The sequence below is a fragment of the Trematomus bernacchii genome, unplaced genomic scaffold (assembly GCF_902827165.1).
Source record: "Trematomus bernacchii unplaced genomic scaffold, fTreBer1.1, whole genome shotgun sequence".
NCBI classification, from domain to species: Eukaryota; Metazoa; Chordata; class Actinopteri; order Perciformes; family Nototheniidae; genus Trematomus; species Trematomus bernacchii.
The window spans coordinates 437,099-461,981 of record NW_022987577.1 but is presented as its reverse complement, the minus strand read 5'-3'; the positions used below and the strand labels follow the sequence as shown (position 1 = coordinate 461,981).

At 40.4% G+C, this 24,883-nt stretch overlaps 2 protein-coding genes across 5 annotated transcripts; both read right to left on the bottom strand.

Annotated features, from left to right (window-relative positions):
- Positions 1–1,163: 1,163 nt before the first annotated feature.
- On the bottom strand, positions 1,164–17,409 carry LOC117479841 (palmitoyltransferase ZDHHC7-like). Of its 4 annotated transcripts, none has more exons than XM_034126936.1 (9): positions 17,362–17,409; positions 15,320–15,387; positions 11,565–11,880; positions 9,253–9,377; positions 7,560–7,656; positions 5,532–5,613; positions 4,439–4,569; positions 3,654–3,869; positions 1,164–1,927 (listed from the first exon to the last, which is right to left on the bottom strand). In XM_034126936.1, the coding sequence occupies exons 3-8, from the start codon at positions 11,877–11,879 to the stop codon at positions 3,687–3,689; spliced, it is 933 nt and encodes a 310-aa protein (XP_033982827.1). In that variant the 5' UTR covers position 11,880; positions 15,320–15,387; positions 17,362–17,409; the 3' UTR covers positions 1,164–1,927; positions 3,654–3,686. The 4 variants fall into 4 exon arrangements, with proteins under 4 accessions (XP_033982827.1, XP_033982826.1, XP_033982828.1 ...); XM_034126935.1 differs by having other exon boundaries at positions 15,324–15,387; XM_034126937.1 differs by lacking the exon at positions 17,362–17,409 and adding an exon at positions 16,392–16,541 and having other exon boundaries at positions 15,324–15,387.
- On the bottom strand, positions 12,426–14,363 carry LOC117479799 (protein ALP1-like). The gene is made up of 2 exons (XM_034126883.1): positions 13,625–14,363; positions 12,426–12,577 (listed from the first exon to the last, which is right to left on the bottom strand). The coding sequence occupies exons 1-2, from the start codon at positions 14,361–14,363 to the stop codon at positions 12,426–12,428; spliced, it is 891 nt and encodes a 296-aa protein (XP_033982774.1).
- Positions 17,410–24,883: the final 7,474 nt, after the last annotated feature.

The window sequence follows — 24,883 nt, the reverse complement described above, 5'->3', positions numbered from 1 at the left end:
TCCGACATATTTCTCAATCTCTCCGTTTTCTGTGATTCTCATCAGATTTAAATTTGGATCTTATTCGTGTTAAATAACACACACACACACACACACACACACACGCACACGTATGGATGTTAATGCACGTACAAGGACATATACACACTCTCTTTCCTCTCCCTCCCACCCACCCACCCACCCACACACCCACACACACACACACACACACACACACACACCATATTTTTTTTCAAATCCTCTAGACATTGTATTCTAACAGAAACCCTGATACAAACAGAGAGCCAGTTAAATTATAGATTATACAAAAATAAAGATCAAACCAGAGCAGCTATAGTCAGAGAAGTTGTTTCCTCACTTAGTAATGTCTGTCGGCAGCAGCTGCTTTTAGAAAATCCAGCATCTTCACGAGCAAATCAACAAAAAAAAACCTTCAGACTCGGGCTGAACGATTTGGAATAAATAACCAACTATGATTATTTTGACTGATATTGCAATTGTGATATGATTTATGATATTGGAGGGAACCTCATTGTAATATATATTAAGTTGAATGACTACTTTGATTTTTCTAAAGGGGCTTTATTCTGCTCTTCCTCTCCTGGGACATGTCTCCATGCTTTGATGTTCAAAAGCTCTTTATTGTTCTCATACTACCTGTGCTGCAGCACCTCTTTTCACCCTCTGTCTGAAACCAGAGCTGCTCTGATTGGTTAGCGGGCCGGCTCTTTTGTGATTGGTCAACCAGCTTAGAGATGTCCCGCCCCTTAGCCTATCACGTGCAATGTGTTGGAGCTCAAGCCAATAGGAGGGTGAATGTTCTATAGTCAGGGGTGCACATAACTGGTACGCAGGTACGCATGCGCGGCAACAATCTGAAATGCGTACCGTCACTTGTGTCACAAAGCGCAACGTAAATGTGAAGCTTTTCCAGAAGGCGGTTAGTTCACCGGACGACAGAGTCGGTCTCCGTGTGCACAGACAGGGCTGCTGTTAACGTCGGTCTGTACAGCAGCCCTGCGCTAAAACAGCTGATCACAACGTTCACACGCGCCGCGGTCACGAAGCTCTGTACTCTACTGACGCCACCCCCCCGTTGACAATCGCGAAGCGGTGTACTCCACTGACGCCACCCCCCCCCCCCCGTTAACAATGGTCAGAAGTTGGAGTACCAAACACTGACTCCAGGTAAGGTACTCATCTGAGGACCTCACTGAGAAAGTTGTGTGCACCCCTGTCTATAGTGATGTTAGATGTTATATAGTCATGCACACAAACCTATAGAAAACACTACAGGCAAGAGGAAACCCCCAAATGCAGAATATAGGGCCCCTTTAAGAGGATCTGTACCAAACAAATATGCAGCTCCACATTTTCCTTTTGCAGCTGCTTCCGATTTAATTGTAATAATTATTTATATCTCACACCGAACTGTGACTTTGTATTTTATACCTGTCTTATTCTATCTTAGCTCGGTACAAAATGTTTTCAATGTCATGTCACTACATTGTAATGCTTTCTGTGTTTGTACAGCACTTTGAATTTCTTGTCAATCACAATTACATCACACACTGTAATCTATGTTTGTTGATCTGTAGAGCCACAGGTGTGTTTGATATTGTGCTGTATAAATAAACTTGCGTTGCTTTACTTCATTCATACATTTTTACATATTTACCCTTATAATATTGTGCTAAATGCAATGTGATTACTGCACTGATCCAAGTTGCGATTTCCCCATAAAATGATGATGGATTGAGCAGATGATCCCCGGGTCTGAATCTGCTGCCTTTGAACACTTCCTCACATCCAGCAGCAGCGTTTGATCGTTAAGGGGGGGGGGTTAACACCTGAAGCCCCGCCCCCCCCTGACGGAGACCTCTCTCTGGGCTCTGAGTCTCGAGGCAGACCCCCTGCTGTTCTCCCCCTGATAAGATAAGATAAGAAGAACGTTATTGATCCCAATGTGGGAAATGTTTGCGTTGCAGCATACAGTACAGCGACATGGCATTTGTACAATAACAATTAAAAGACTAAAAATAAACATTCCAACATTTAAACATCTCAATAGAAAGAAAATAGCTTTAAAACAAGTAGGGACATGTTCTGGTCTCCTCTATTGTTTTGTTTCCTTGTCTCCTACCTCCTTAATGTCTTCTCACTTCGTGTCCTTCCTCCCCTCACTAGCCCATGTTCTATTCTCTTCCTTGTCTCCTTCCTTGTCTCCTCCCTTGATTCCTCTCCTTGCTTCCTCCTATCTGCTTTCTTATTTCCTTTCCGATTTTCATCCCCATTCGTCCCATAGTCTTCTTCGTTTCCTCTTCTCTTATTTTGTTTCCTTTCCTTACTTCCTCTTATCTACTGTTTTGCCAGTCTCCTCCCTCCCTTGTCTCCTCCCTCCTCTCCTCCATCCAGGTTCAGATCCAGGGCTAGTCTCCTCTCTTGTTTCCTAATCTGTCCTTTTTGTTTCCTTCTCCTCCAGGAAGTATATTGGACTGTATTATTGTAATATGCAGGATGACCTTATATATAACCCATCTTTAATTCTATTTTTGTTATACCTTTGTTATTTACATTATCAGTGTTATTATTGATTTGATTTCTATACATTTAGTTTTTCATATTCTCATGTTGACATTTTAGGATATGAGACTTAAACATGTTGTGAGCCCTTGTTAAAGAAAGTGTTCAAGTGGAGGACGATTGTATGTAAAGGGGAATGTGAGAAAATAACTAATAATCAGAGGTGGGAAGTAGTGGAGTACAAATACTTCGTTACTGTACTTAAGTACATGTTTCTCGTATCAGTACTTTACTCCACTACTTATTTTTCTGACCACTTCTTACATGTTGAACCCAAATACCTGTACTTTCTACTTCTCACATGTTGAACTCAAATACCTGTACTTTCTACTTCTCACATGTTGAACCCAAATACCTGTACTTTCTACTTCTCACATGTTGAACTCAAATACCTGTACTTTCTACTTCTTACATGTTGAACCCAAATACCTGTACTTTCTACTTCTCACATGTTGAACTCAAATACCTGTACTTTCTACTTCTTACATGTTGAACACAAATACCTGTACTTTCTACTTCTTACATGTTGAACCCAAATACCTGTACTTTCTACTTCTTACATGTTGAACCCAAATACCTGTACTTTCTACTTCTTACATGTTGAACACAAATACCTGTACTTTCTACTTCTTACATGTTGAACCCAAATACCTGTACTTTCTACTTCTCACATTTCCCAAACAGGCTGGTTCCTTTAGTTTGAATGTGTGTTTGGTGGCGTGATCATTATTATTTAGAGTCATTGCGTGCCTATTGATTTGAACACGATCCGTGTATCCATCATTTCCTGGTCTTCTCTAAAGAAGAGGGACCAATGAAACGTTGTCATGTTGCCGTTGTTCAGCATGGAAACATTCATTAGCTAACAATGACATTATTGTTCTATTAATATAAAGGGAGGTCAGGTACTCTTTAAAACAGCTGCTAGTTATGGGTACTTTTTACTGAAGTACATTTCAAAGCCCTCTTTACTTTGACTTGAGTAAAGAAGTTTAGTCAGTACTTCTACTTTCACCAGAGTATTTTTAAACACGAGTGTCTACTTCTACTTGAGTAAAGGATGTGTTTACTTTTGCCATCTCTGGTAATTGACGGACAGCTCGTCAGACGGAGAACTCGGCCCCCCCCCTCCAGGAGCGGCGGGGCAGCAGGGTTGGTAGTTTGAGTCCGGCGAAGGGGTTGATCCACCGCAGAGAGGGCGGCCCCCCCCCAAAGACAGAGCGAAGCCCCGCCCAGCGAGTCTGACGCTCCCAGGTGGGCTTCTCGTTCTTCAGACGCTCGATCTCCTGCACACACACACACACACACACAGAGAGAGACAGACACACACACAGAGAGAGAGAGAGAGAGAGAGAGAGACAGAGACAGAGACAGAGACAGAGACAGAGACAGAGAGAGAGAGAGAGACAGAGACAGAGACAGAGAGAGAGGGACACACACACACACACACACACACACACACACACACACACACACACACACACACACACACACACACACACACACACACACACACACACACACCACACACACACACAACACACACACACACACACCACACCACACACACACACACACCACACACACAACACACACACACACACACACACACACACACACCACACACACACACACACACACACACACACACACACACACACACACACACACACCACACACACACACACCACACACACACACACACACACACACACACACACACACCACACACACACACACACACACACACACACACACACACACACACACACAAACACACACAGTCAATGGATATCTTTTTCAATTTAAACAGTAAAAATTGCCTTTTTTTGGGGACATGTCATTCCGTGCTCACCGTCTCGTCGTTGCAGATGGAGTGCAGCTGAGTGCTGAACATCACAGCGGTGAAGGTGAAGAAGAGGAGCGACTCCATGCAGAGGAAGATCATCAGAAGCATGGTCACCGGAGGAGAGAAATCACTGCACTCTGGCACGGAAACACACGGTGACATCAGACGACCATTGTTCAAATAACTAATATACAGAACAGTGAATAAAGAGGAACAGAGTCTGTGCGCTCACTTTTCACATCGACACAGACTCAAGGTTTTAAACCTGAACTGAGACTATTGCACCTTAAATAGTACAAAAATGAACAACTACATTCTACAAAATGAGTGTGTATGTCTTCGCCTCGGACATCTCTCTGGGCCATTTTCATTTGCTTCTCAGTCTCTTCACACATATTTCTTTACATATTTATTAGAAAATCACCAACGAACACTTTTGAGCATTTGCAGATTATATAAAACATTTCCTGATTCTGGTCAAATATAGTTCAAAATGAGTTCTCCCAGATAATTACAAGATGTGATTTATCTAAATATCCCTTCTTATTTCAAGAAATCTAACCAAGCAAATGTTCACTTGTTCTATTGGCAGATTGTTGTACTTATTTCAAGTGAAAGCAGCTTGTTTTCATTATTGTTTAAAGGTGGGGTAGGTAAGTTTGAGAAACCGGCTCGAGACACACTTTTTGTTATATTCCATGGCCCGGCTAAAATAACTGGATGGCCTACCTGCCTGTCAGCCTGTCAACCTGTGCACAAACTTATCTCGTGCCCTCATTGGTCATGTGCGCGTTCGTGTGTGTTGGAGGAGGGGCTCTATAAGGAAGTGGCAGATTTTCCCCGGCTGTGTATTTTCAAATTCTAGCGCACTCGAGCCGGTTTCTCCAAAATGACCTACCCCACCTTTAACTTGTTTTTGGAGCAGCATTTGTTTCAGTGTGTGACGTTTGTATTTAGTTTTTGTCTTTGCTTGCTTTGTACAGCCCTTTGAGGCCTTTCTTGTGATTTGGGGCTATAATACATGTTGATTTGATTTGTCTCATAAGTGAGAGATAAAGTCAAACTGTAGTCAGAGTGAGCAGCAGGGTTCAGGACTCACCGCTCCACTGCACTTTGACGCAGGTGATGAACTGATAGCCGCAGAGAGCCAGAGCGTGACTGGAGATCACAGCGATGTACATCTGGAGGAAACGTTCACACGGTGTTAACATCGCACAGTCTGAGGGGTCAGTTTCAATCAGTTACAGGGTTTGACATGAAAGAAATTGGGTGCTATGCAGAAAAAGTGAGAGGCGAAATCACAAAAGATGGATTTTGGCCCGTGGACGCTCCATAAATAATGCAGCACTTGCCGGGGAGGAGCTTCAAGGTGCAGTTAAAAAATATATATTAAAGGTATGATATTACATTAAAATCACAGTGATATCGTTTTGCAGCTAAATGCAATTTGCACTTTTTTTTGCAAAGGTCGAGTGATGACATTAGTTGACTGTTTGTTTATACCAGCGGTTCCCAACCTGAAGGCTTTGCAAGTGGGCCGCCAAATAATTTGCAAAACATTATAATTTGTGTGGAAACATTTCATTATTACGATTTATTTTGTATTTGAACCTCTTTTCCTTTCTCTTTCTCGATCCTCCTTAGCAACGGCCATTACTGTCCTTGTCTGTTCTACTGGATTAACAATGTGTCACATGTTCTGAATCGACCAATCAGAACCGAGTATTCAACTAAACCGTGTAATAAAAATGTCTGTTTGTTACTGATGAGTCACACACACACACTCACAGCCAGGCAGAGAAAAGATAAGGCTGAGTGAGTGTGTGTGCCGTTACGTCACTATACCCGTCACGTCACTATACCCGTCACGTCACTATACCCGTCACGTCACTATACCCGTCACGTCACTATACCCGTCACGTCACTATACCCGTCACGTCACGTCACTATACCCGTTACGTCACTATACCCGTCACGTCACTATACCCGTTACGTCACTATACCCGTCACGTCACTATACCCGTTACGTCACTATACCCGTCACGTCACTATACCCGTCACGTCACGTCACTATACCCGTCACGTCACTATACCCGTCACGTCACTATACCCGTCACGTCACTATACCCGTTACGTCACTATACCCGTCACGTCACTATACCCGTCACGTCACTATACCCAGGAAGAAAACAATGGAAAAAGAGAAATGTCCAACGAGGCGTTCTGGGGCAGCATAGACAGGTCTTCTCTGTGTTAGAGTTTTACTCGCTACAGGGTGTACTTTGAGGGTTTGTGACTCTGCAGACCGTTTACATGCAGAAAAACCTTCATAACACACAAGGGGACGGGTGATAACCAGAAAAGCGTGACATGGGACCTTTAAAAGATAACAGTTATATATATTTGTGCGGGTTAATCAGCCACAAAAGCAGCGCCGTCCTTTTTGTGAAAGTGTCCCTGAGAAACGTCTCTGTAGTTTTATTCTTTGTCTAAACTCTAAAACACACTTTTCTAACTAGTAAACAAAGAGCTACAGCTTTATAATCTACACACACACATTTTTCACCAGTTTTGATTCGTCAGTCGGATGAAGACTGAGTTTTTCCAAGAGCCAGGATTTAGAAAAAGGAAAATATGAAAGTCATTTCGCCATTAAACAACATTTGTAGAGATGTAACAACCCTAAAAACGAGATGTCATGTCTCAAATAAAGCATGTTTTATGGTATTTAAATAATGAATAGCCGATATGAAATAACCACATGGTAAAGCCTTTTTCTATACTGCTTTATGAATTAAATACTCGTCTAATGAGAGTATTATAGTACGTTTTGAAAAGAACTTCAGTGTTTTTTCGTAGAGAAATATATATATAGTTTATGTTTGTGAGCCATCTTAAAGGGATATTCCCCTAAAAATACGATATAATCATATAATAATAAAAATATATGGATATAAATGATAATCCTTGTAATCAATCCACAGTAATAGTTCATTGGAATCATCAGAGGCACTAAAACAAAAACCCTTCCTGTTAGAAACACTTGTGTTATCGTTGACGTGTGTGTAAATCTGTCTGAATAATACAATCAGATTAGTGTGGGGTCAAAATCATTGGATGTACTCACGGTGAAGAGGACGAAGAAGCGCTGGTTTTTCTCACCAACACAGTTATTCACCCAGGGACAATGGTGGTCCATTTTACGGATACAGCGCTTACAGATACTGCAGAAGAAGAAGGAGAAATGACATCTTTATTTCCCTAACTTAATAAGCGTCACCTCAGATGCCTCTTTGCAGGGGTGTCAAACTCAATTTCATCGCGGGCTATATAAATATATAATATAAAAAAATGTATTATATTACATGATTGCCTCTGCTTTGGATTATTATCAGAGAGGGTAATAACTTCATTATTAACTACGTCTGAAAGCAGAAGTCTAGGGCAAATAATTGCAAGTCTCTTCAGTGCGCATGTCACAAAATGAGATGCATTGTGGGACATGTAGTTTATGGGCAACGTGCTTCTGTAAAGCGGGACGTAATGCATTTACTTGAGGTCTAAATATTTGCCGTGAGTAAACAATCAAAAGGGATCTCTTTAATTAAACCGACATGATGCTGTTTTAAAAACACATCTCTAATCCCGTGTGACAAATTGTGAAAGGGCCCAGAGGCAGATGCATCCTTCTAGGAATACAATCTGGGAAGTAGTGGAGTACAAATACTTTGTTTCTGTACCTAAGTACTTTCTACTTCTTACATTTTGAACACAAATACCTGTACTTTCTACTTCTTACATGTTGAACACAAATACCTGTACTTTCTACTTCTTACATGTTGAACACAAATACCTGTACTTTCTACTTCTTACATTTTGAACTCAAATACCTGTACTTTCTACTTCTTACATGTTGAACACAAATACCTGTACTTTCTACTTCATACATGTTGAACACAAATACCTGTACTTTCTACTTCTTACATTTTGAACCCAAATACCTGTACTTTCTACTTCTTACATGTTGAACACAAATACCTGTACTTTCTACTTCTTACATGTTGAACCCAAATACCTGTACTTTCTACTTCTTACATGTTGAACCCAAATACCTGTACTTTCTACTTCTTACATGTTGAACACAAATACCTGTACTTTCTACTTCTTACATGTTGAACACAAATACCTGTACTTTCTACTTCTTACATGTTGAACACAAATACCTGTACTTTCTACTTCTTACATGTTGAACCCAAATACCTGTACTTTCTACTTCTCTCATTTTCCAAACAGGCTGGTTCCTTTAGTTTGAATGTGTGTCTGGTGGCGTGATCATTATTATTTAGAGTCATTGCGTGCCTATTGATTTGAACACGATCCGTGTATCCATCATTTCCTGGTCTTCTCTAAAGAAGAGGGACCAATGAAAACGTTGTCATGTTGCCGTTGTTCAGCATGGAAACATTCATTAGGTAACAATGACATTATTGTTCTATTAATATAAAGGGAGGTCAGGTACTCTTTAAAACAGCTGCTAGTTATGGGTACTTTTTACTGAAGTACATTTCAAAGCCCTCTTTACTTTTACTTGAGTAAAGAAGTTTAGTCAGTACTTCTACTTTTACCAGAGTATTTTTAAACACGAGTATCTGTACTTCTACTTGAGTAAAGGATGTGTGTACTTTTGTCCTCTCTGACCACTAACACTGAGGATATTTTGATTCTACATAAATAACACTTTGCAATGGACGTTAACTAAAGTGTCGGAGAAGACTAAGAGCATGCTCTGTATCCCCAGTCAGGGCTGAAGTTGCTCTGACCTGCAGTGATGCGCTCTCTCCGGTTTGATGCTGCAACATTTTGCACATTTGTAGATGATCTCGCCCGGCTTCAGCTGCAAACTCTCCACGTATTTCTTCGTGGCGTTTCCTTTCGGAACGGCTCCCTGAGGAGAGGAGGGAGGAAACATGGGCGATGAAAAAATAGAAACATCTAAAGACACTGACAAGATAAGATGGAGCTTTATTAATCCCTGTGAAATTAAAGATGCAATTCAAATGATATACAGTTAAAGTGGACCTATCATGCTATATTTGAATAATATAGTGTAGGACCATACCTATATAAGGCATATTTATACTTTTTTTTTTTTCAAAATACCAAACAGATCATGCATTTTAGCCATGCCTCATTTTGCTCAATTTGACATTTTTTAGCTCCTTTTAGCAAGGGCAGATTCAGTGAGAACAGCACCATCTACTGGCCTGGCATATGTACTACAGCGTCTCCAGCGCTTTCGAACGACAATGGCCGTGGCTGTCTCCTCCTGATTGGTGGAGTTGGCCCAATAGCCGTAGCGCCACCGTCCTGACGTCAGGACAGTGTTCAAATCTGGATCAGTTTTTATCAGATCCGTTGCAGCCCCTTTTTTAGAGATTTGGGTATGGAGGAAAATAGAGAGGGTTGTGTTTTCTGACACTTGGTGAGTTCCCTGGAACACCGGGGACACATATTCATGTAGAAAAGACGTACAAAAGTGCATTTTGCATGATAGGTCCCCTTTAAGTAACTTTTAAAATAAGAAATGACATGGTCTCTCAGTGAGCGCGATATTAGGTTCCATGTCTGTTTTCTTATGAGATAAGATGGACCTTTAATTCAGTAGTTTTAACAGCAACAGGGTGAGAATGAAAAACAGGACAGATTCGCACAGAATAAAGATAACATTACAATTATATACAGTTAAGTAACTTTAAAATAAGAAATTAGTTATACATATATACATATTAGATATATTTACATGTATGTGTGCCGGTAAACAGTTATTGTGAAAACAGCAGTCCAGCTAAATGGATGTGATAGTTATGGTTTGTGGTGAGGTGCTTTGAGAGTTAGGACCTTGAGGGCTAAATTATAACTCAGAGCTTCACATTTATTTTTGTTGCTGACAGAGTTTATTGATTTTTTATCTTCAGAGCCTATTGTACATTTGTAATGCTGCTTTAATTCTATTTTGAGATGTTTAAATTCTAGTATTGTTCATTTCTACTCTTTACTTTCTACTTATGTGCAATGCCTTGTTTTGGTTAGTAGTTGTGTTACGCTGCTGCAACGCAAACATGTCTCTTCTACATCAACATGTGTCCCCTCTTCTTCATGTCTCTTCTACATCAACATGTGTCCCCTCTTCTTCATGTCTCTTCTACATCAACATGTGTCCCCTCTTCTTCATGTCTCTTCTACATCAACATGTGTCCCCTCTTCTTCATGTCTCTTCTACATCAACATGTGTCCCCTCTTCTTCATGTCTCTTCTACATCAACATGTGTCCCCTCTTCTTCATGTCTCTTCTACATCAACATGTGTACCCTCTTCTTCATGTCTCCTCTACATCAACATGTGTCCCCTCTTCTTCATGTCTCTTCTACATCACCATGTGTCCCCTCTTCTTCATGTCTCTTCTACATCAACATGTGTCCCCTCTTCTTCATGTCTCTTCTACATCAACATGTGTCCCCTCTTCTTCATGTCTCTTCTACATCAACATGTGTCCCCTCTTCTTCATGTCTCTTCTACATCAACATGTGTCCCCTCTTCTTCATGTCTCTTCTTCATCAACATGTGTCCCCTCTTCTTCATGTCTCTTCTTCATCAACATGTGTCCCCTCTGTGGAAAGAGACTCTGAAAGTTTCAGGAACAAAGATTCTCTCTCTCTTTGTCCTGATCCATTTCTATAAAAACCTGTCTGAAAATGAGCTGATCAGATTTTGGTCACTTGATGATGTCATAACGATGTTTTGACTTGTGTAACCATGAGCCAATCAGCAACCAAGGTAACCCCCCCCCCTTATCACCTGAGTCTCCTCCTAGAGCACCATTGAGTTCTTTGTAACCAAGTCTCTCTCAGAGGGGCGTGGGGAGGGGCTCCTTATTTTCATCTAAAGTAACAGACAGAGAATCAGCACTTTGGAAACAGGGCTAAAACAGAGGGGATTATGGGTAATGCTGCAATGATCTGTTTGGTGTTTCAGCCAATCAGAGACAGGTTCTGTATATATCTGAGACCTGTGATATATTGATGAAAGACAGTATAATAGGGGACCTTTAAATCAAAAGCCTCCTCTTCCTCACCGGGTCTGTCAGCATGGCTCTCAGATGGGATGCGAGTGCCAGCACTGCCAGGCTGTTGAACAGAACCCCGTTGATCACGGCGTACCAGAAGCTCCTGGAGGGCAGCAGCATGACGAAGGTGACCACGAAGTCAGCGTAGAACACGAGGAACCAGGTGATGAAGGCGCACACTATGCCACAGCAGTCTGGGATGAACCAAAGTCTCTTCGTCTCACCGAGGGGAATCCTCTCCACCTCCTTCACATCTTGCTCCTCCTCCCCGACCAGCAGGGGGCGCTGCTGCTCAACGTCCCGCAGCCGGTGGCCTGAGGACATCCTGGAGGAAAAACAAAGTTGTGTAGTTATGAGTCAAACAACGGAAAAAATCAAGAACAGCAAATGTTGGGAAAATCCTGAATGTCCTCTTCCAATATGAGAGTAACATGATGACAAAGGTATCCCAACTGCGCGGCGGCGGAGGGGCTGTGTGTGCCTACAGAAGGTCCAGTTGTGATAGACACGGTTCGCCACTGCCATTCATGCATAGAAGGCCACACCCGGCTACACTGGCCTACACACCAAGAACAAACCCCTCTGGACCACACACGCGAACGATGACGCCTGACACCCCACAGCAACAAACCTCTTTTTCATACAGGCAGACACTGTTTCAAGAGCACTGAGCTTCAGTTTTTTGTTACACTTTATGTTCAAAGAAAGTCTGGAAGTGGGTGCAGCCAATTTTATTTTGTATTCCACAGTTTGAACATTGGAGAATCACATTTTTTTTTACATTTTTTTTTTTTTGCTAGCCAAGGTGTTTTATTTTCTGTTACTGTAAACATGTGTACACGTCTTGTCTTTCATGTAAGGGTCAATGTACTACACAAGCCCTCTCCTCACTCTCTTTCCCTCCCGCTCATCACAGTCAGTGAGATATCTCTTGCTCTGTGTGGGAGGCTGTAAGTCCTTTTCACCTTGTATTGCTCCCAACACAGAGTGATCATCCACAGCCTCCTTACTGGCCAAGTCGACTGATAAAGCAGTGAGCTTCAGGTGTTTGCGTTGTACGCCAAGAACCCGGACCCATTTCTAGTTTTGGGGAAATTAAGGGGAACATAATGTTTATTTTTTTAATCGATTATTTGACAGGGACAATGCACAGTAATGAACACTTAATACATTCAAATGTATCAAGCGTAACAGTGCCAGATTTAGCTTTGAGCTCATTTCCATCCGCAGTCCCTCACAAAAAACATTTAAGACTGGACTTCACAGTCTCCTCTGGTTTCTGACCTAGTGCAGCGTCCAGTGTGTTTTCTGTGGATGAATTCCTCTAAGGGAGGGAGGGAGGGAGGGGGGGGCAGTCCATGTAAACATTTATAAAAAAACACATACTTTTAAAAGACTTAAAATGCTCAAAACTTAAGAAATTGTGTTTATCATGAGATAAAATAAAGGCTAACGCTGTATAAGGAACTTTCCAGAACATTTAAAGTTCATGTGACACCCGTCATATATATATATATATATATATATGATACTGCGTTTGCACATTTGTTATTTGTTGCACTTTATGTTCAAAGAAAGTCTGGAAGTGGTTGCAGCCAATTTTATTTTTAATTTCACACTTTGAACATTGGAGAATCACATATTTTTTAGCTTAATGTTACATGCATTAAAAAGTACTAAGTTAAAAAAAAATTATGATATAATACAAAATAAAAAGTTACACAATTTACAAAATACACATCCTGTAGTAGTTCTTAGGATTTAGCAGCCAGGTATATATTGTACAGTTATTAACGGCATATATATATTTTGCACATATAGCACATAGTTGGTTGGTATTTAACAGCAGCCTGTCGCTGAAGGAGCTGCACAGTGAGGACAGGGAATGTAACAAAGAATGTTTATCAGATCTTAATAAAAACCTTCCAAAAAAAATAACAGTCTGTCTCTCATGTAGTCCTAAGGGTCAATGTACGCCGTAAGCACTCTCCTCACTCTCTTTCCCTCCCCCTCATCACAGTCAGTGAGATATCTATTGCACTGTGTGGGAGGCTGTAAGTCCTTCTCACCTTGCATTGTTCCTAACACAGACTGATCATCCACAGCCTCCTTACTGGCCTCACAAAAATTGTGGAGGACAAAGCAGGAGTAAATGACATGGGGCAGGTCATCCAAGTTTGTGTCCATAGGCCTTCTAAGTGCAGCAAATCTGGCCTTGAGGCGACCAAAAGCACACTCAATGACCATACGTGCACTACACAAAGTTAGCCCAAAGAACTGTTCCTGAACTGTGGCGCCACCGGTTGCATATTCCTTCATCAGGTACGGCAGCAGCGGGTAGGCAGGATCACCAAGAAGATAAATTGGTATGGCCTCCTCGTCGTCCACAATCTGTTTTTTCAGAGCAGGGATCTTTCCAGTCTCTAAGTACATGTTTAGCTTTGAATTAGCAAAGACCTGTGCATCATGCACACTCCCAGGCCACTTTACCACGACATCCATGAATCGGTACTTGTAATCACAGACGGCCTGTACATTAAGGGAATATGTGCCTTTCCTGTTGATGTAATCAGTGGGGTTGGTAGATGGCTGCTTGATTTCGATGTGGGTTCCGTCCACTGCTCCTAAACATTGTGGCATGTGATGAGCACGATGGAAGCCCTCAACCAGATCCGCGGTCTCGGGCTCAGTAAAAGGCAGCTTGATGTATTTTGGACCCAGGTGGATGGAGATCGCTCTGCATGTCTGCCTAATAATGAGGGACACAGCCGGGCGGGAAACTCCGAAGGCGGTAGCAGTCTTCCGCATCCTTCCCCCATCGCTCAGGTAATAAAGTATTAACGCAACCCTTTTCAGTGGATCAATTGGTGCCCTCATGTTTGTAGTTTGCCTTTCGATATATGGGCGCAGTTCTTCAGTCAGGGCGACGAGAGAGGCTTTGGACATGCAGAATTTCTCCCTCCATTCATCATCCACGACAACGCCATTGACAAAATTGTCCCACCAACTGCTGGTTCTGCCCGGTCTTACCCAAAACCTTCTCCTGGTCGCCCTTCTGGTTATTCCCCGCGGTGGATTTAGCAGCATGTTGATCATGTTGTTCTCCATGTCCACTTGTTGCTGATGGTTGTGGAAGAGGAGCTGTAGATTTTGCACTAACATCTGTAGCATGGTCAGTAGCGTCTGGAGCATCAAAGCAACCCTGTGATCTGCCATTGTTGTTGTTGTTGTTGGCGAAACACATCAGCAATGACGCGGGTGACGCGGGGGTGAGCAGCAGAGGTGGGGAGAGGCGGGGCTATGACGTCATCGTTATCAGGATATGATCGTATAGGGCGTACACACGGAGCCGTTTGCCCCCCCAGAGCGTTGCGTCCGCAGATCTACCCACCTTGGGAGCCGTTATCGTTATCCACTTTTCCGTGTCGGCCTCGTGTGGACGAACCGTCTATACGATAGAGAACTGTAGCGGATACAACCCGATTCGTCTCCGTGTGGCCGGGGCCTGAGGAAGTCATGCTGTTAAGGTTATTTGTATAGTTATATTTAAATCTGGTGTATATACTTGTCTTTAGCATCCTTTTTTAATGCTAAATTGTTTCTTAAAAATACTTGTTTTTTATTATACTTATACATTTCTTTTTTTACCTACTTTGCAACTTATTCTTTTAGATTGTTTCTGTTCGCACCACCAGATTACAAAAGCAAATTCCTTGTATGTGTAAACGTACCTGGCATTAAACTTGATTCTGATGCACACTTACTTACTTGAAAGCGTCTCGACTCTATAGCATTATCTCGTCTCTTCCTGCGGATCCATCGAGTCACATCGCTGGAAACAAGAATCAAAGTTTAAGCAGCGTTGGAAAAAGTATTCAGACCTTTTACTTCCATAAAAGTACTTAAACTCACTTGTAGTAAAGTAAAAGTACCTCAAAGTTGTGCTTAAGTGCAGTAATTGGTCAAAATAGGTGGTTAAAAAAAGTGATTGACATGATTAAAAATACCATAGTGTAGAAATAGAAAAAGTATATAGTATCAAAAGTAGACATTATTCAGTGTTAACCATTTCAGAATAATATGTATTGAATTACTGGATAATAACTATTGATGATGGTATGTTGCTGGAAAAGCTGTGGCATCTTCTTTTGTATGTATTGAGTCTTTTTCTATATCTATTACTACATATGTTGCTGAGTGAATTTCCCAATTGGGCTCAAGTAAGTTTTAGATAGATAGATACTTTATTTACCCCAAATTAGGACATTATTTGCAGCATTGTTGTCAAGCATTACACGAGTTAACAATATTACTACACACACACACAATACAGTCTCACTTAGCTACAGAAATATAAAGAAAGATACTACAGACACATATTAGCATTGGATTATATATAAATTACAGTTGTGCAAAGCAGCTGTTGTGCAAATGGTTGTGGGTAATATTAAAGGACAAATAGGTATGTGTTGATCATATTTAGTAAACCTAAAAGTGGAGAAATAAGTTGAATATTTACCACCTATATAGTAGTAGAATACAAGTATAAAATAGCCTGAAAAGAAAACGCTCAAGTAAAGTATAAGTACCTGAAATGTTCATATACTTAATGTGAAATCTATGTCTGAAACACTTCATTGCAAAACAAAATAAGGTCACCTAGCATAAGACGTTAGCATAACAAAGCTAGCAGCCAGCTAACCGGCTTCTAGCCTCCTAGCTGTAGATGTTAGCACGATAAACCCCCCTGTGAATAGCGTACATTTAATAACGTAGATACTGATACAAATACGGAGTTAATACGGATATAACGTATAGTGTCGTGACTGTAAATACCGTAGCATTCAGCGTGAGATAGCTAACCTAAGCTAGCTATCAGCAAACTACGGGAAGTGCGCCGGTTGTTGAAGCCGATTTTATGAATGGACGCAGTGGCCAAACCGTGGTACTACAACTTCCGTGAAGTCATTTCGGCCCAAACTGGCTTTTTCCCATTGACTTACATGGGGGGAAAGAAACGTCTGTAAATCAGCGTAAACCTTTTTTTCAGCTAAATAAACTACCTAGCACGAACTCTTTTATGACCCTTATTTAAATCATTGTGGTGTTAAAAGTTCTAAAATGCGCTGAAAGCTGAATCCAGAGGTATTTTCTCTCTCCATTCATTTGACTGACAGAGTGAAGGAGATCGGAGGCGGGGCTTAAGGGAAAACTCAACTGCGCATGCTCTATGGGCCCACATACGGGTACTCTCTGAATGTACAATTGGGCTTCTCTTTATACATCCATACTTTCATATGTTTAGCTACAAATTCTTCTTTTTAGATATTCAGCAGCTGGTGTGTTTACCGACAAAATACCGGTTATTAAAGCTGCAAGACGAGACATTTTGTGGATGGTTATTATTCCCACCTAAATGATATTAAAGCTAAATAATACATCTACTAAACAGCAACATCCAAATGAACAGAGGGTTAAAATATTGATATTCAGCTGTAGAACTTGTCTTTGTACTATTATTATAACCTGCATTACATTGACTGAGATATATCACATTTCAGAAAGTATTTATAAATCATTTTCTGGTTAAAAAGATGTTGGTTTTATAAATGAATTTGATATTTTGGCCACGATCCCATACAAATCAACACGGAAGTAGCGTTGAGCTGCTCTTTAACCGATAAAAGGTGTGATATGTACTCAAATAAAGCTATACATGAGAAGTAGTTCTTCATCTTTGACGTGTTTTCTGTTAGAAAAGTAGAAATATAGTGTAAAAACGCTGCAGATAAAGCATAAATCTCACCTCTGAGTCGAAGTTTGTTTTCATGTGTCGGTTGGGATTTGCTCTTTGTTGCCCCTATAGGCCGTGTGAGGAATTACACCCACTGAATTATACAATTATTGTAGTCAAAACCTTTTTTTACATAAATATTTTGATATTATTTTTATTGTTATTATTATATTATTTTTATTTCTGATTATTTTATGAATTTATATATATATTTTATTATTATTATTATTTTAGTTTTTATTATTTTATTTTTTTAATTGTATTTTATTAATGTTATTTTTGTGTTTGTTATTATTGCTATGATTATATATTTTTTAATTATTTATTTTTTTAATCTTTGTTATTTTAAAAATGTTATATTAACCCTGAGTCAAAATGATGTGGACCCCATTTCTACTAAGAAAATAAAAAAAAGATGCAGTAAGTCAGTCCGTGTGTCTTTGTTTAAATGTTCTTTCTTCCTTGATCATACCTATACTGCACATATTTGTATTTCTTAATGCTCTTATTGTCTTTCATTTTTGTAAAGCGCTTTGAATTGCCTTGTGTTGAAAGGTGCAGTATAAATAAACTTGCCTTACTAGTTCACTGACAGGGGGAAGAGAAGAAAAGCCAAACATTGCAGTTCAATATCGCTCGCTCGATCGCTCCAAATAATACCACCCCTTTTATGTGAACGCGCACCTAACTAGATAGGACACGGCTGGCTTGAGTGATCGAGTTGATAGCCAGCGTCGTAGGACAGTTTAGTGAGAGCGCGTTTGTTTTGGATTAGGTCAACCGGATAACTCAAAACATATCCAGGATACAGATGGGGCATCTTATTCTGGACTCCAGCATACACCTTCCTGCCTACTGCCAGCCAGTTACCTGCCTAAGACCTGCCAAAGACCAGTATCCAAGAATGTTAGGCCCTCCCACTATTCTCCAATTCCAGGGTTTAACCAGGAGATGGCGCTATATATTAAATAACTATGGCCAAACTAAGACTTAGGTTGCATTCGAATAGTCCATTTAGCTTAGGAACCTTCCTAACGGAGTGAAATGACCCGGAAGTCCCTCAGTGGCAGCCATGATAAGTGCCGTTCGAATTCTCTAAATTAAAAGGAAAGGAGGTTTCAAACTTCCTTTATAACCTCCTTTAGCTTAGGAACCACTGGACCTCCCTAACCGAAAGGAGAGGAGAAAATGCTGCCCCACAATGCCTTGCGGCCGCAGCATTTGCCGTCACACAACAGTCGGCCGTTCACGGAAACAACCGATTATGAACGAGAAATGATATCATGAAAGTTACGGTGCTTATTAAGCATTTTAAAACGTATGTGGTAAGTTGCCAAAGTGCTTTGTTTTGAACGTTCATCAGTATTATAATCAAAAAGAGAAATATGAACGTTAGTTTTTACTGAAATGATCAAATAAAGTCAACATTTCACAGTCTTTACTGAGCTGTGTGGGGTTTGTTCAACTTTTAAAAGATGTTTGAATGGTGATATACACAGTGATAGATGTTAAGGACTAACCGTTATAATAAATACATTTGTATTGATTTTAAGATCTTTTCATACAATCATACGTATTGGGATCATTTGTATTAATGTGGACCGGAGGGAGAGGGTGACAGTTTCACTTTCCTTTTTTATTTCAATTCCAACTTTGGTCATGAAGAATATGTTTCTCTGTTGTCCCCGTTCATAAAGCATAAAACAACAGCATCAGAGCACGGTGCAGAGTCTCTAGATGAGTTTACAGTAGTCCCTCGTTCTTATTAAACATCCATGTTGTAGTCCGCTGTATAGAAAACTGTAGTTTCCATAGTTTCCCCACAGCAGCAGGCGCACATTTATGACCTCTGCTGGCGCATCATAAACACGTCGGATAGTGAAAGTGCAGTCGGATTCTCTAAAGTGCCGCAGTCTCTTCTCCTAAATCCTTTTGAATTCTCCTATCCACTATCCCTTAACCCCATGACGTTTCACTCCGAGGTCAAGGAATAGACGATAGGGTTAGAACTTAGGAGCTGTTTTTTTGGAGTATTCGAACGCAACCTTAGTTTTTCACAATAGAAAATGCAGATATTATATAAAAAACTAAAGTTAAAATCTTGTTTTTAATGCCCCAAGAGCAATAACATATTGTCACAAGCTTTTTGGAAGAAAAAGACTGACCCAAGAGACCTGTAGTTGACTAATTACAGGCCTCAATAAAGTTCTGCCATTGGTTGTGAAAAACAACGGTGGACATAGTGGAAAGTGAAATTGACATTGTCGAATTTAATAAAAATACAAAATAATGTATCTGTGTACGTGTTTTACTATGTGATCTGCATGCACTTATCAAACATCTAATTAAAGAATGGTAGCTGTACCTCTCAAACAACCTAAACTAGTTATAAATGTTTATTTTAAATAAAGTCTTTATGACTCGGAATATGTTTTTTCATCTGATTTCAAATAAACAAAGTCTTGGCTTTCAGAATATTAAACTTGTTTCGGCAAATTTAGATGATAAATACAACTATGAAGCTTGTAACGGCATAATTACTTAAGCGGAGAACGGAGTAAGTAAACGTTACAGCAGGCATAACAACAGCCGGTGTTTATTTTATTATAATATATAGTCGTTTTATTATATAACTATATATGTAGTTTTATTATAATATATAGTTTTATTATAATATATAGTCGTTATTCATTTCCTATAATATATAGTCGTTATTCATTCGTTATTCATTTGTTTTAAAGCTCAATATATAGTTTTATTATAATATATAGTCGTTATTCATTTGTTTTAAAGCTCAATAAGGAAGATTGAACTTTAAACTTTCACACACGTTGACCGGCGAAAAACTGAATAGAACTTAGATAGATCACTTTACATTTCTGCGAATGAATAGCTTAGCTACTTGGCACTAAGAGTACAGATATGTCTACCCTTTATTTTCAGAGTGTAATATCTGCATTTTCTCTTTTGGTTTGAATAGGAGAAGGGCAATGGTTATCGATGGTGCTTTTAATGCCTATTGTATACAGTACGAACTGTGTGATTTATATTGCTTTTCAAATGCATATAAGCCCCCCATTTACACTGCACTTCCCCGTCAAGAAAATGAATAGCACTTAGTTAGATCACTTTACAGATCAGGTTGGACCAGCCCTGTCGCTACTCTCTGCATTTCCTACTGCAGATTAAAAAAAAGCTACAAATATGTATTTCTTAATAAACTAAATAGGCCACCATTGGTAGCAGTTCTCATTATATACTTCTCAGTAACTGCTCCCCTTAAATTAAATGTATTCTGTAGATAAATGTAAACGTTCACCATCCCCCACCCGCCTACTGTATGTTGCTTTTTGACATGTAAATGGTAACTACCCCCCTCTGAGTGAATACCTGTTGTACCTGTCCGGGGCTAAGCCCATAGGACGATGCTCTGATGTCATCACCCTCGCACATTGGTCATATGTTTACAAAAAACGATGTTAACACTTTCTCGTTCTTAATATATGCTATATTTAGGGTCGATATGTGTTGAATTTACTTTAAAATAGCAGATCACTGTGATTCACTTCTCCGCGGCTCCTCCGTGCAGAGGCCCCCCCCCCGTTGACAATTCACGAGCGTCTAACTCTCTCCCCCCTCCCCCGTCGCACCTTCTAACAAATCCCCCCCCCATACCAAAACGCTGTAACAGGATCTAGTGATGTCCAAGCAACAGAGCTTCATTTAGCATGAAATAATTATTGCACTGTATATATATATATATATATATATATATATATATATATATATATATATATATATATATATATATATATATATATATATATATATATATATATATACACATATATATATATATATATATATATACACAGTGCAATAAGCTTCTTAGTGCAATAAGAAGCTACAGGGACGTTAATCTACGTCGGTAATATTAACTTTATTTAATACAACATTTAATCATACAGCCCATGTAGTATAATATTTTACAAATGATGAATTACAGCAAACATGTGCAATATATCCATTATTACAGCTCCGTGGGCTGGCAGTAAGGCGATATGGGTCCGTTCTTATTGTGCATCCATGGGTAAAGATAAACGCATGTAGTGCTGAACACGTAACATGAACGTGCCGGGCGGCGCGGTCCCGTGGGTTAGATGCGCGTTCATAATGCAGAGGGAAATAACTCTCAGAATAACGTTATTAGCACATTTTACAACTTGAGGAACAAATGTTTTTAATAAGGGCTGTATAGTGTTCATACTGGGTAGTTTATTTAGTTTAAAAAAAATTATCCAACGATTTACAGACCGCTCTTTCCCCATGTAAGTCAATGGGAAAAAGTGTTTCCGGGCCTGGCAACCAAAAGGAAGTGTAGTACCGCCGTTTGGCCAGCACGAATATTTTCATCAGAGTCCGGCGCACTTCCTGGGGGCTTGGTCTAGACGGTCTAGACGTCAAGTGTCCTAGTTGGGTTGCCGTACGGAGTTGTGCAATATGGCGGACCATCTCGCACATGCGCACATGCATAACATCTCGCACATGCGCATAACAACATGGTGATGTTTTGTAAATGATTACATGTCTTATTTAGCACAGACTATGATCCAGACTATGATCCTATCCGTGACATATGGATCTTAACAAAGATCCGCTATACATTAGTACCAGATATACTGTACACGGACATTTTAGTGAACCAGACCAGCTGTTTCCGCCGGGTCTTCGCTTCCCGGGCATCACGTTGTTTACAAGTGTGTTCAGATGCTAAATAAAAGTTTAGCTTGTACTTTTGATACCCCGCCTCTCGGCACCACAACATCCAGTTTACTGTATTTCACATGAGTGATGTCGAACATTGAAAAGTCCTTATAAAATCTCTGTTATTAGATCAGTACTTTTCTTATATGACTATTATTGACTTGAACACTGAGAATGTATTTATTAACTTCAGACATTTGAAATATTTGAAATCAGATGAAAACAAACTGTAACGGACCCTGCCGTGTTATCTATGATTACTATGCCTTACTGTAATTCAAAACATTCAAAAGCATTAAATAAAAAGTCATGAAAGAGATAAGGATGAGAAAAGGTTTAAGGAAGTAAGCAAGGAATACAGAATGTTTCGTTACGTAACTTTGTTGAGAATGTGGCCATGTAATACACGGGAAAAATAACACCCATCCTGATCGTTTCAATGAAGTTGAATACAGAATATTCATATTTGTCAGTGATTTCATGTCAATTCGGCGAACATAAACAATGATGATGATTAAATTAGGATTAAAAATCGGGAGAGCCGGCTCGTTCGTTTTTTTCGACTAAACAACATTATTTTGTTAAATAACAACATGGTGATGTTTTGTAAATGATTACATGTCTTATTTAGCGCAGACTATGATCCTATCCGTGACATATGGATCTTAACAAAGATCCGCTATACATTAGTACCAGACATACTGTACATGACTCCAGTGTGGAACCCCACTGCACCCCCTGGTGGATCAATGATCCATTGCAGCTGGCTTCACAATAATTACATTTATTTATCACGGGGGCGGTATCAAGTCAGACTGGGGGCCGGCCGGCCATCACGGACCGTGCACGAACCGATCACGACCCTCGCGTTTTAAACTGTCCAAAATAAGACGCTCCATCTGTATGTTGAACTAGATTCGTAGTATAGGCCTCAGGCTAGCCGTTCAGCATAAGTTATCTAGCCCACTAAGAAGTGAACCAGCTTCGTAGGACCGGAAATCCCTGAAGTTAGCTTGCTAAACGAAAATCCTGATTCGTAGTACAGGCCCCTGGCCACTGGTCCGGAGCAGGGGCCTATACTACGAAGCAAGATTTTCGTTTAGCAAGCTAACTTCAGGGGTTTCCGGTCCTACGAAGCTGGTTCACTTTTTAGCAGGCTAGATAACTTATTCTGAACGGCTATCCTCCGGAGCAGGATAGGTTCCAGGATAAAAGCACTGCCTGCTGACCAATCAGAGCTCAGTGTGCGGAGTTTAAAGGGATCAATTAATATGACAGGAGAAAGGAAATACAGTTTAAACTGCCGTTGCAGGAAAGACGGCCGGCCAAAATCACCGACTGTGTGAACGTGAAAATGAATAGAATATCACCTCCCATCTTCAGAGCAATCTGACTATTATAACATTAGCGTTAAGAAAGCTTAGTTAAATATCTGCCACAACATAAGTAACCGGATCAAAGTAACATTACGTAGCCTACAGTCCGCGGCACTGTGAGTGCAGATGGCGATGTGTCCCATTATCATTCATATCATATCACATCATAATGTATCATATATTTCCTTATTTGAGTCAGCTTCTTGAGCCGTATCTGGCCGTGCAACACTCAGTGTCAAATACTGTATGCAGAAGTATTATTTTAAGCAACACATTAAGTTGACGAAACACTCGAGTCAAATGTAATTAAAGTCAGATCCACTCGTGTCTTGGACGGGGCAGTGATTTCATAAACCTGTTAATGTACGCATTCAAACACTTTTTCTTTTACCAGCTGTATTCACCTTGCAGGTGCAGCTATGTGGCTTTGATCCTGGATAAAGTGTTTAAGTCATGGATGTTTAAGGTTTAACGTCTTCATATTTGACTAATATTAGTTGACTTTTCATTCAGGAAGTATATGACGCGCTGCGCTGTCAGTACGCTTGTCCATGTTTGTGATTGGTCGAACACTCCAAATACAACCCCTTTTATGTGAACACGCACCTAACTAGATAGGACACGGCTGGCTTGAGCGATCGAGTTGATAGCCAGCGTCGTAGGACCGTTTAGCGAGAGCGTTTTTTTTTTGGATTTAGTCAACCGGATAACTCAAAACATATCCAGGATATGTTGAACTAGATTCGTAGTATACCCCCAGATCAGGAAATCCAATCCAAGCTTTAATCTGGATCAAATCTTCAGAACGGGTAGTTCAAACCGACAACACAGGATTGGGATCAGCTTGATCCCAAAAAACTGGATTATCCTGATCCCACCAAATATGTTTTAATTTAAATAAGATGGCAAAGTTTGTTAACTGAAATAATACACAATTTTTAGCCTTCATGGCAAATACATTTTATTTTTCCATTTTTACTCACGTTTGTGGTGGCCTATTTTGTTTTCAACCAAATATTGATGACAAAAATGTTTATGCTCATAAAAGTATCACAAATGTAATTTAGATTAAAGTAAAAATCAAAACAAAACACCAGAGACAGGCCTCACACAGAGACACGCCGCACACAGAGACAGGCCTCACACAGAGACAGGCCTCACACAGAGACAGGCCTCACACAGAGACAGGCCTCACACAGAGACACGCCGCACACAGAGACAGGCCTCACACAGACACAGGCCTCACACAGAGACAGGCCTCACACAGAGACAGGCCTCACACAGAGACATGCCGCACACAGAGACATGCCTCACACAGAGACATGCCTCACACAGACACAGGCCTCACACAGAGACAGGCCTCACACAGAGACAGGCCTCACACAGAGACATGC